Source organism: Ursus arctos, unplaced genomic scaffold, assembly GCF_023065955.2.
Source record: "Ursus arctos isolate Adak ecotype North America unplaced genomic scaffold, UrsArc2.0 scaffold_19, whole genome shotgun sequence".
NCBI lineage: Eukaryota > Metazoa > Chordata > Mammalia > Carnivora > Ursidae > Ursus > Ursus arctos.
Window position 1 is genome coordinate 6,412,058 of NW_026622863.1, and position 12,824 is coordinate 6,424,881.

General features: G+C 38.1%; 1 protein-coding gene across 5 annotated transcripts in view; it reads left to right on the forward strand.

The window, feature by feature from the left end:
• The window catches only part of PHKB (phosphorylase kinase regulatory subunit beta), a 212,737-nt gene that overhangs the window by 176,173 nt on the left and 23,740 nt on the right, over nucleotides 1-12,824 (forward strand). For 3 of the 5 annotated variants that reach the window (XM_048223672.2, XM_057313882.1, XM_048223675.2), the window contains exons 21-25: nucleotides 5,358-5,419; nucleotides 5,506-5,668; nucleotides 6,841-6,922; nucleotides 8,794-8,851; nucleotides 9,990-10,080. In XM_048223672.2, coding sequence (XP_048079629.1) covers nucleotides 5,358-5,419; nucleotides 5,506-5,668; nucleotides 6,841-6,922; nucleotides 8,794-8,851; nucleotides 9,990-10,080 — 456 coding nt within the window. Of the gene's footprint in view, nucleotides 1-5,357; nucleotides 5,420-5,505; nucleotides 5,669-6,840; nucleotides 6,923-8,793; nucleotides 8,852-9,989; nucleotides 10,081-11,041; nucleotides 11,133-12,824 lie in introns of all 5 variants that reach the window. The other 2 variants (XM_044382543.3, XM_057313883.1) reach the window with 1 other exon arrangement.

Below are 12,824 nucleotides of genomic sequence, written 5' to 3' on the forward strand. Positions count from 1 at the left end.
CAATTAGTACACAAAAAAGTTGTATTTCTTAATATATGTTCTGTTTAAGGTTTTTGTCTTAAGGTATTATCCTGTGCCTACCTTCCTATTCCTGTTGTAACCATCCAGTTTATTTTATCCCTCCAATCTTGGGCTTGAACATTTGCACTGGTTTCCCAAACAGAAATTGAGACTTTAATAGCTCATCTCCAACCTCTGTTTTGCCGTTGAGGAAGCTGGGGTCCAGAGTGGTGAAATGACCTGCATAACTCCCCGGTCCAAGTTACCTAACTCCCCGGTCCAACTTACCTAACTCCGTGGTCCAGTGTTCTTTTCCCTGCTTCCCAGTAACATCCCACCAGGAGAGGATCCTTGTTCGATTCAGGATCTCATAGCCTTATCTTCATAACTCCTAAATGACAGAAGCCCCTTGTGGTTCCCTATTAGCCAGAACGTCCTCCTCGCCCACGGTTACCTTCTACTAAACACTCTTTGTGCTTCAGCCAATACAAATTAATTACTGTTTTCTGACTTTGTGAGGTTCTGCCCCTCTGCTCATGCCATTTCCTCTACCTGGAATAGCCTTCATTTTCAAGATGTCTGCACTTTAAAATCTTACCAAACTTTAGGGCCAGTTCTGCAAAATCATCTAGACCAAAAATAACACTACTCTTCTGGAACATCTTTTTACGACCTTTAACATGAACTACTCAGATTGTAGTCTGTCATGGCCTTGAATGCCTTATTTTCTAAAAAAAAAAAAAAAAAGTGCTTATCTCATAGAGTCTTTCATGTAGTAGGTTCTCAATATTAAGTAAGAAAGGAAAATTTATAGAGGGACCTATGTAGGTAAATGTTACAAATGCCATGTATACATACTCATTCTACTAGTGCCTGTATTTTGTATACTTGATTGGTTTTTATCTAAATTTTTTATCTTTTTCCCCTTATTTTCTGTCGCTTTCTGTTGCTATTCTATTGTCTTTTTGTCATCCTTTCTGGAAAAGTTTCTTTCGTATTTATATCATGCAGCTTCTGTGTTAAGCTCTATATTTTGGCTCTCGTGTTTTTAATTCCCCCTTTTCATGGTATCATGCTCGTATTTTCTGGATAGGATATTTTATCTTTCTGATATTATTTACTAGAGAATTTTTGAAATTTTCTTCTCTGCCTGATCTCTTTCAGGTTTCTTTTCTCTGTTTTTTTGTGCTCAGTCTTTCATGTTGGAGGCATTTGTCAGATGTGTGGTAATCTTTAGCTATCCATTCATTTTTAAGAGTGAAAAAATAGTTTATTGGAAGCTCTGAGTTTGGAAACAAGGATTCCTGTCATGATGATGTCATTTATCAAGTAGTCTGGTAGCAAAGGCTTTTTTGTTGGGGCAAATCCCAGGTGCCAATATCTGGAGTTTTTTCTCCTAGGCCCTTCAGTTGCCAAAATAAACATCTAACCTCCTGCCTGAAAAACATACGTTTTGGGGTGCCTGGGTGGTGCAGTCGTTAAGCGTCTGCCTTTGGCTCAGGGCGTGATCCCAGAGTTCTGGGATCGAGCCCCACATCAGGCTCCTCCGCTGGGAGCCTGCTTCTTCCTCTCCCACTCCCCCTTGTGTTCCCTCTCTCTCTGGCTGTCTCTCTCTGTCAAATAAATAAATAACATCTTAAAAAAAAAACCAAAACATACGTTTTGCTTTCATACCCTGAGTACAGGGTTGGGGAAAGAGCCAGGAGGTCCCACTGTGTCTCCTACTCTCTGCTGTGCCCTATACCCACCCTTGAGCACAGAGGCTTTCACCAGAGAATAAGCTTCTTTTCATCTTGTAAAACTGAAACTTTATACTTACTAAACAACAACCCCTCATCCCCCCACCCTAGCCTTCATCTTCTCTTTAATATAGTAAATGAAAATGACACCTATATGCTTCTCTTTATTTCAAGCTCTTTCAAATTTCCTTAGCCCATGTTCCACAGTCTCCATCATCACTGGGCCTCAACCTCCCTTCCTACCTCATCACCCAGGATCTTTCTGTGCAGCTCATTCCCGGCCCTGCTTTCCAGTCCGTAAATATACTGGGTACTTTCAAAATCCCTGAATGTAATTGGAATTTTTTTCCTGCTCTTGCTGTTTTTCTATTCTAGAGTTGCCTTTTTCTTTTTTTCCCTTCTAAATACTTTAATTTTATAACTAAGGTCAATGTCACCTCTTTAGTGAAGTCTCCAGGGTTGGAATTAATTTCTCGTTCCAGTGTGTTTCTGTGGTATATTGCTTGAACCTCTGCTATAGCTCTTATAAGAGGAGCTAGTTTCTTGTGTCTGCTTCTCTCTGTGGATTGAAAATTTCTTCGGGCCAAGCTTGAGTCATCTCTGAATTCCCAGAGTGCTATGCTCACTACTCTTCTCTCTTAGGAAAGGTATGAATATTGGTTCATTGAGTCAACGCATATTGATTGAGCAGCCTCTCTAGGCATTAAGGATAAAATGGTGAAAAAAATATACAAGGTCCCTGATCTCATGGGACTTATTCTAGTTGGGGAGCCAAACCAAAAACAAAGCCAGGGAGCGATGCAGGATGATAGGATGGAGTGCAGTCTTAGGTAGCTTGTTCAGCTGGAAAGGACCTTGGTGGGATATAATTAAGTACCACAGAGCAGGATTCCTTTTTGAATATTATATTTCACTTGACATATATATAACAATGTTAAGTCATTTAATTACCATCAGAAGTAAAGTATTAATGCCTAGTAAATTAATCATAAGTGTAATGTTTTTTATAAAACTAATTTAGGAGCCTCTGTTAACCAACTGAATTTTTTTCAACAAAAGCTCTAGAGACTGTTAATGAAATTTAGCATTTGCCTATTAACATTTACCTTATGGGCTTAATCAGTGTATAGAGTAGGTAGGCTAATAATAGACAATATTAAATCAAAATTATTTTTCTTATATTTTCAGTATTAGCTGTTAGATTTGAGCATCAAATAATTCTTGACTCTTCTCTTTCTTTCATATCCCACATTATTACAATCCATTATCAATTCTGGTTTTCTCTACCCTCAGATTATATCCAGAATCTAACCACTTGCCATCATCTCTAACACTAACGTCACAGCTCAGGTTACATCATGCCTCGCCTAGATTTTTACAGTAGTCTCCTAAATTCCTACTGGCCGTAAGACAGTTAGCACCTTCATACCCTACCTGGTCATAAGGCAGTTAGATTATGTCACATATAAGCCTCTACTGACTTTCTCTCTCATACAAAATGAAAACAAACCAAAGTCCTCCCAATGGTCTTTTTTGGATCTTTTTTTCTGACCTCATCTCCTACCACTCTGTCCTGTCTACTGTACTCCATCCACACTCTTCTCCTTACTGATCCTAAAACACACCACGCGTGCTTCTGCTTTAGGAACTTTGCACTTGCTGTTCCGTCAGCCCTGCACAGTCTTCCTTAAGATCCATATTGTTGACTACAGTCCTTTGTTCAGCCTCCACTTACATGTCACTCTATGAGAGAAGTCTTTTCTGATCACCTGTATAAAATGGCAAACCTGCCTCCTCCTACTCCCCGCCCCAACACTTCTCATCCCCTACCTTTCTTATTTCTACTTTGTACTTAACATCATCGGACATAACATAGTTAGTGTTTTGTTTGTTTATATTGTCTTCCTCCTATGCACAGCCAAGGTCAATTTCAAGAGGGCAAGGATTTTGTGTATTCTTGCTATATCCTTAATACCTAGCAGAGTGCCTGCAATATGGTAGGTGTGCAATAAATATTTGTCTAATGAATTAGTCAACCAGAGGGGCGCCTGGGTGGCTTAGCCATTAAGCGTCTTGTCGTGGTCCCAGGGTCCTGGGATCAAGCCCCTCATTGGGCTCCCTGCTCGGTGGGAAGCCTGATTCTCCCTCTCACTCTCCCCTTGCTTGTGTTCCCTCTCTCACTGTCTTCTCTCTGTCAAATAAATAAATAAAATATTAAAAAAAAGAAACCAAATTAGTCAACCAGAGAGCAAGATGTGCAGATCTGAGCCTGAATCTTAGGAAATATCACTCAACAGACTTAGGCACAGACTGCTCTCAGACCCTAACTATTGCTGCCACATGAAAATGTGCAGATTGGTTGCATGTTTGGCCTTTCTCACTCACACCCTGAAAGGAGGCTTTAGTATGACTGCTGGTAATATGTCTATCCTGACATTTATAGTAGGTATTTGGTGATGATCTACTTTGTTTATGAGTTTCCACTAGAGGAGAAGGCAGCACAACCTGGGTGGTTAGCCAACAAGTGTAACATTTCCTGTGTCATGTTGCTTCATATTTGAAAAGAACAGTGAGAAAATTGAGAAAGTAATACATGTAAGACAGTTCGAATTGAAGAATTGCCTTATTTTTAAAATAATAATTTATGGCTTGCTTTTTATGCAGTACATTTCTCAATTTTATCTGACAATTCATCAGATAATTAGAAGTGACACATATTGCTAAAAAACCATTGTGAGTTATCATTCACTTATGCTCTTCACCATGAACCACTGACAGATAAAAACTGTGTTTGAGTTTGGCCTTATTTAGTTTGCTAACCTATAATCAGGAACTAATGAAAAATAAAATGACCAAATATGGGTTGCCAGAATGCAGAAAAGGGCTGGCCTCAATAATAACAACTTTCTGATCCTGAAAAATGGAGACTTGGCAGTATCCTATCATTAGATAGCCCTGAAATATATTACGGTAACAGAATCCAAAGTGCAATTTCACATCATCTTTTCTCAAAACAATTTTAGTATTTCTTGTTATTTTTTTTATTTCAAACTTTTTTTTAACATGTTAATAGGTACTGAATTTTAATTCTAGCTTAAAAATAAATGCCCATAGGGGCGCCTGGGTGGCACAGCGGTTAAGCGCCTGCCTTCGGCTCAGGGCGTGATCCTGGCGTTATGGGATCGAGCCCCACATCAGGCTCCTCTGCTATGAGCCTGCTTCTTCCTCTCCCACTCCCCCTTTGTGTTCCCTCTCTCGCTGGCTGTCTCTATCTCTGTCGAATAAATAAATAAAATCTTTAAAAAATAAAAATAAAAAAATAAATGCCCGCAATTCTCAGAACAGAGAAAAAATACAGTTCATCTCATGTTGACTTTCCTATTTATTATGACCCATGAACTCGTAGCATGATTTATATGTTCTTTTTAAGAGAGTTTTGTTGTATATGAAAACCTGTCTGATTTTAGAATGCTCATTTAAGAAATTAAGAATTGCGTGTACTTTTCTAAGTAAACTTTTTTTGAGTATTACATGCTTACAGAAATGTATATGCACAGATCATAAGTGTATGGCCTCATGAATTTAAAAGTTGTGAATTTTTTCTCAATCACATTTCAGACACTAGTATCTGGAGCCGTGGTAGAACAACTTGACTTCCTACGAATCAGTGACACAGAAGAGTAAGTCCCTTTGGGTTATTATTAGAAGAGCAGGAGACTAGAATTAGAAATGCAGGAAATCTAAAACTTTTTCTTTCCATTTCTAGGCTTCCAGAATTTAAGAGTTTTGAGGAACTAGAACTTCCCAAACATTCAAAAGTCAAACGACAAAGCAGTACCCCCAGTGCTCCTGAACTAGACCAGCACCCAGATATCGCCGTTACTGAATGGAAAAACAAGCCCACCCACGAAATTCTTCAAAAACTGAATGTGAGGAAGTTGTCATTCCCACATGGCTCCAAGTGAGGTTTTCAGAGCAGAAATTCTCAGGGCCAAGCCATATTTCTTTTGTCCTCTCAGAGAAGGGAGATGGAAGTGCCTGGAGGTAGACGGCCTCTCTATGGCAGAGGCAGTAGTGAGAGGTTGTTCCCATGGTCTAACATAGCGTGGATGTCCTAAAGATGCTTAGGGAGTGTGGATGATTTGGGTTGCCTCGGGTCTGAAGGTATTATATGAGCCATTGAAGAAGTTATGTCAGGAATAGTTGCCTTTGGGATCTCCAGACTTCTCATTTAGTACTCTCCCATCCTTTTCCCAACTTGAATCTTCTCTCTTATCCCTGTGTTTAGGTTTTAATGTTTGCTTTAAGTCTCTCCGGTCACTGAGGAAAGCAATCCTATGACCGCATTCATACGAATATTATGTTAACAACCTATTACTTTACCTTCCCTAAGATTATTTGCATTTTAAGAGGTGGGGTGAGAGTGGGGTATAGTACTTATCCAAGAAAATGAAATTCTAATGATAGAACTAAAACACTGTGACATCTTGTTAGGCCGTACCACAAATTTGAGCATGTAGGTTAAATATATATCCTACCAGACATCTTCTGTCCTCGTTATTGATTGACATTATCTGTAGAACTCCATAAACATGAGTATGGTATGGTAAGCATAAAGCACATAGCACCGTGCCATAATACATAAAAAGGACTCTATACATGTCCCCTCCTTTTATCCATCTCCTCATAACAGGTCGATAGCAACATGGTCTCTCATTTATGAATAAGCAAAATCAAAAGGGGTGTGGTTGAATGACTTGGCCAAATTTCTCAGAGAGTGGCAGAATCAAGTATCAATCAAGTATTAATGCTTGTAGACAATATATTTTCTATCCGTTGCATATCTTACTTCCTGGAAAATTTGATTATTAAATACTACTACATCAGGAAGCCAACCTGTCTACACTCTGTCTCCAAGATACCTAAGATAAAGAGTTGTTTAATGTCATCTAATGCTTGGTAGCATATCAGTAACATTTTATTTTTCTTTAATTCTGTACAAATTTCCTCTCTGCATCATGTGGTTACCTGATTAGTTACTCCCTATGGTAACTTTTATACCCATTTTATTCCAGTTACTCACTGTGATTTGTATTTTTAGGACTGCAGTTGTCTGGCTAGTCAAGCCATCCTGCTGGGTATACTGCTCAAAAGAGAAGGCCCCAACTTTATCACCAGGGAAGGTAAGTATACATGTCTAAGAGAACATTTTTAAATAATGAGACCTCTCTATTCTTGAACATATAGGAAATAGACATAATGAATATATACTAAAATAAGTTATTTTGTCCTCCATTAAACCTTTTTTTTAATCTTTAAATGGAAAATGTTTATTCATACCCCCTAGAGTGGAATAGACTGATGTACGAACTCCTAAATTGCTTTCATGCGGTGATGCTTGATTGTTTCTCTGATTGTCTGAATGGTGTTAGAGCCTGGTTCTGCCTGTGACTGTTAACCTCTGATGATTCTTTCATAGTTCTTTATTGACAGTTTCCATTTCCAGTTTTATTTCCTGAATGTTTTTAAGAACAATATTGAATCATTATAGCTATAAAAATTAGCTCCCTCGTGGTCTGCAGCAGCCAATGGAACATGGCATTTAATAGAATTGTGCTCTAAACATCGTTAACAAAAATGAATCATTTCTAATCCTGTCCTCTCTGCATTAAGGATATAACCCAATTAGCCCTGAAATCCACACTTGTATGTTGAGGCACTCTAAGGAATTCTTGAATTCTCCATCATGGTCTGCTTCTAGCGTTTTATTATATAAAATAATATAGAACACATTTCAAGATATTCCAAGTTTTTGGCTCATCTGAAAGTCCTCTGTTAGAGGGGCATATTGATTTGTTTAGGATTAGAGATTGAGTTAGGATTCTAAACACCAATGTAATTAATAAGATTTATAGTTTTAGTAGTGAACATAATGTTTATTCAGATAAGGCCTACTTAGTTTTTACATTATTGTAACTAAGAGAGAAACTTCTTGAATATTATATATGTCAACTGAATAGTCTTAATTTTCTTAACTGATTAAAGGCAGAAAAACTTTGAGCAAATTTCAAACAGAATCCCCCATGTTTCTAATTAGTCTTGAAACTATAAGCAGAATCCCAATTATATTGAGGACATTCACTGAAATTTATACTTTAACCAAAACAATAGGATTTTTAAAAAGCAGACATTTTATTAGGAACCTAGAATGCAGAATGGTTATTTTAGTAGTGCTTTAAAATGAAACAAAGTTTATATAAAATAGTGTATAATGAAAATGCTGAGAGAATTATTTTTTCAACTATCTTTATAAACAGGAATAATACTCATCTTTTGCGTAGATATTTAAAAGACTAAGTTTTTAAATCTGTAACATCTTATGATACATTGAAAATCATAAGCATCTACTCTGAATACAATTTTATCCAATTTGTTATAAAGCTATAAAAGTAAATTCACGGTAAAATGGTAAAGATCTTGTCCTCTCCCTATGTTTTCTTTTTGCTACTGTCCTGTCACCATCATTAATATATTGGCAAGCTAGTCAATGTGGACCACACGTAAATTGTGGCCAAAGAATGAAGCCCAGTGGTGTCTTTTGAGGACTATATATATTGGAATGATCATGCACATAAGAGAGTTTCCGTAAACTTTTGTGGGACAAATAAATGAATAATCATATATATTCAGAGTCTGCAGTACTTGTTCAATTTGCTGTATTCTGTTTATTTTCCGCACTAATTAAAATAACTTACTTTTATTTGTTAAAAACTTAGATTGCATACTAATTAAGAAAATAATAAATTTCAAGAGATAAAGTACTCACCAAAATCATATACTCAAACTAAATAGTAATTATGGATGGGACATTCACACTATATATTGGGTTACATGTTTAAATATGTCAGGTAGTTCAGAAGATTAATGGATATGGATGTATTAACTCTAGTGGAACGAAATGAAATTCAAGAATGGTTTTTAAAAGAGAATAAATGTTATGCATTTAATTAAGAGGGTTTTTTTTTCAACAAAGACTCTATTATCCAATGTCTAGGTACCATTTCTGATCACATTGAGAGAGTCTATAGAAGAGCTGGCAGCAAAAAGCTTTGGTTCGTATTAGTGTCTTTGTCATTATGTTTTATTTTTTGTGTGGTCGTATTTAAAGGCATAAAGATAATGGCCAAACTTAAAGACAGGAATTATTCTAATTTTTACTTTTAAACTCCCAAGGTTATGGCCGTGATTCTGTCTACTTTCTAAGGATCTGCCTACATTCCATTGTATCGTGGCTCTCCCAAGATATTACAAATCATGTCTGGGAATAAGGTCCTCCATAGGAATAGAGCCTGGAGAGTGTTCACTGGAATGACAGGCTGATGACTCTCTCCTGCGCTGCCCCTCGTCTGTCCCAGCAGGGCGCTTTAGGTTCTGCTTTGTATTCAGGAAGTCTGTTCTGTTATCACAGAAGGCCATGAAAAGAAACCAATGGATCATTTAATCACAAGCAAAAATAATAGAAGGCAGTTCTCTCACCACTTAAGTTGGATGAATCCCAGTGATTATAGTTGCTTCATATAAAATAACTAATATGTTCTGCAGAAGTAGTCTCCCAGAGATTGGGAAAAAAAAAAAATAGGGCAAGTTGAGATAAGATTGTTGCAGTTCACAGTGGGGTAGGTATGCCTAAATGCATAGCCCTCTGTATTTTGAAGCGATTCTAGCCATTTTACTAGCAGAATCTAACATTTTGAAAGTAAGAGTACATGTATTTTTTAAATGACGCATTATTATCTCATTTTGAAAAAAGAATCTCAAGCAATGTCGTAAGAAATTCTCTTAACCTCAATGAGTCTCAGGTTTCTAATCTCTAAAATAAGGGGATTTGATAAGACAGTCTCTTAGCAGTATTTCAACTCTGCGATTTGTAGTAAATATACCATTCCAACCCAGAAGAAATAATATAATAATCCTCTGGCTAAATCTCAAATTTGCACTGTAAATTCTCAGCACAGTAAGGCATGCAAGCCAATAGATGTTGCTTTTCAACCAGTATGTTTCAAATGTGGTCTATAGTCTAATTTTTTGCTAAGTGGACCTGTTTTTACTTTATGTTATTATACTTGTATTTTAGATAAAGCGTTAACTAGCAGGTATTTAGAGTGCTGACTCTTAATGTTTAAAAGAACAAACTCCTGAAAGTTTATTTACTGTATTTTCCCTTTTATGGCTTTCCACTGACACACTCAGGTTGGCGGTACGCTACGGGGCTGCCTTTACCCAGAAATTTTCTTCCTCTATAGCCCCACACATTACTACTTTTCTGGTACATGGGAAACAGGTAACATACACAGAATGTGGAAAAACTCAAGCTGCTTGAAACGTGTGGGCTTATTTGCATTCTGAGGGTTAATTATGTCTTTTGGTCTTAAAGTGTGTGGGTGAAAGCTTCTCTAAAAGTAGGAAGTGTTTGTTTCACTAACTTTACCGGTTATTGACTTAATTTTCTACTAGTCCATCTATGTTGGGATTAAAGAATATAAAGAATATAGATACTTTTTATATGTCAGCTTCCATGGATATCCTGAAATATAGGAAAACAGTTTTAAACCTACATTTTCATTTTATTTTCTTCCTCTAAAAGTTCCACAAGAATTTTACTTTTGAGGGAAAAAAATGTCTTATTATTGCATGTGCCATGCTTTAAAAAAAATCTGTTCTCTCTAGAATCTGAGACTTTTTCAGAAATGTAAAAATAGCAGTGTGAATTCCTTCCTCCAACATTCTGGCTCTGTCAAAAAAAAAAAAAAAATGCTGGTATTTCATTGTATCACTTCCTAAAATTGAGTACTAAGTGAGTCCCCAAATCCAGGAATTTGGTTATCTAGGCACCAAAAGAAACATGATTTAAAGTGGTTATAGGAATAGACGACATTTACCAGTGACAGACTTAATAATGAATTTTTTAATGCAAAATCAGAATACTCACTTTATTACTCCTTCTGCTTTATTCCCCATCAAAGGGATGGTTGGGCTCCTTACTCTTTCTTTTTAAATTGATAATGGCATGAATAATCCTGGTAGCAGAGGTGAGGATGAGGGATTCCTCCCTAATTCTAGAAGGTCCTACAGTCTGGGAGACTTCAGATATGAGGCCCAGTGTCTTAGGCTCGGTATTTCTTCCAAATTGTTATGTAAGGACCTAATTGTGCACATTTTTCAATCTCCCCCATCAGGGGCCCCATTCATTCATCATCTTTTAGATTTGTCAACCTCTGGCGTGCTCTCTTCTTTGCCCCCAGGTCGGTTGTGCGCCGTGCAGCAAGTCTTTTAAGTAAAGTAGTGGACAGCCTGGCCCCATCCATTACTAATGTTTTAGTGCAGGGTAAACAGGTAAGTATCTGATTTTCAGACTCTCACTCGGTCACATCACAAAAGCCTCTGGATAGGACTCTTGCTTTTGAACCTGAAAGCCTCAGTGTCCTAGGCCTCCCAACCACATTAACGATGGCTCAGGCAAGTAAAACCTAGTCTTAAAGATGCACAGTTCTTAGGTAGACTACCCCTTTTTCCTGCTGTACCTTAGAGCTGTGATTTTCAGCTCCTGTGTTGAGATCGTGAAGATGCTTACCCAGAAAATGGAATAATACCAACTAAAGTACTCCAGACAGGTTTAGGATAGGCTGGGCAAAGACAGGTGAATAGTGAAGGGCACATTTTTGCTTCTACTCCACATGAAATTCTTCTCACCCTTAGATATGCTTTGACTCCCCAGATCTTCAGCCCTTTAGGCCACCTTTCCCTGTCGCTCCTCCCCTCCCACAAAGGCCAGCTCTTGTTACCTCCTCCTCACAGAGCCGTCTCCTGTTAGCAGTGGTCCCTCTCTCCACTGGGTGGACCTGTGACACTTCTCACAATCTGCCCTGGATCCCAGTTTATTTCAAAGTGTGTCTGTCTACCCCAGGGTAGGCTGTGAACCCCTGGAAGTCAGGGCCCAGGTCTTGTCCAGCACCTGTACCAGCATGGCGTCTGGCTTGGAGTAGGCACTTGATGAATGTGGCTTGAATTGAGCCTGTGCATGTGGGTATGCGGAGTGGGGTGTGGCTGCTCATTTTCTGTTTTGTTTTCCATAAGCTCTGCTTGCCTGGCTGAATCATCATCTGGTTGGAATGAAAACCTGTTTGTTTTCTTCCTCTTTTTTGGGAATATGTGTGCTTTTTCATGCTCTCCTGGCAGTTGACCTAGGGATATAATAAGCTTTAATCATATGAAATACTTTAACCCTCCTTAATAGAATCAGCCCATTGCTCATATTTCAGGGCTCTTAATTCATTAAAATTGAAATTATTTCATCTTGACATCCAGCTTGAAATGTTAGAATAGTAAGTTATTTTATCTTGTAATATTTATTAACAATGAAAACATGATTGTACTAATTAAAAACTCCTGAGAAACAGTTAAATCACTTTTCACATATGTTATTTTCTCTGTTTTATCCAAATTAAGAGGTAGAATTTTCATCCTCATTCATCAGCTACATAGACCAAGATACAGGAAGTACCTTATCCATTGCTCTTCCTCACCGTAGCCCTTACCACCAGCCCCAGTCTCGTATTGTTGCCCTGGACCGAGTTACCTCTGAGAGAAAGTAAATGGGCTTTGGGAAGCTAGTTTTCCTTGGATTTTAGGTCCCTGTAGTATATCTGAAAATATAGTTAATTGTAGTACACATGAATATACGAGAAGGTTTTGGAGATCTTTAAGATCATGGCACCTGACACCTGGAGAGGCGTGGGTGAGGGTTAGTCATGTCCATTCTGTGCATTATATGGAAGGGACTTGCAGCCTGTCGTCCTGAGACTCTGTTCCCCATATCCTAGAGGCCTTGGGGCCTGTCCTGAGGCTGTGGCTGGACCATTGCCTGCCAGACCAGCACATTTCTCAGGGAAACATTTACAGAGCTGAGTAAGCCCAAGGCTGACAGCTCCACTTCAGGGGCAGGAAGTCCCTTCGCTGACTGCATCTTACCCCTTCACAAAAAACAAATGAGGATGGAGCATTCAGAGTTTGCGTTCGCTCATTTAT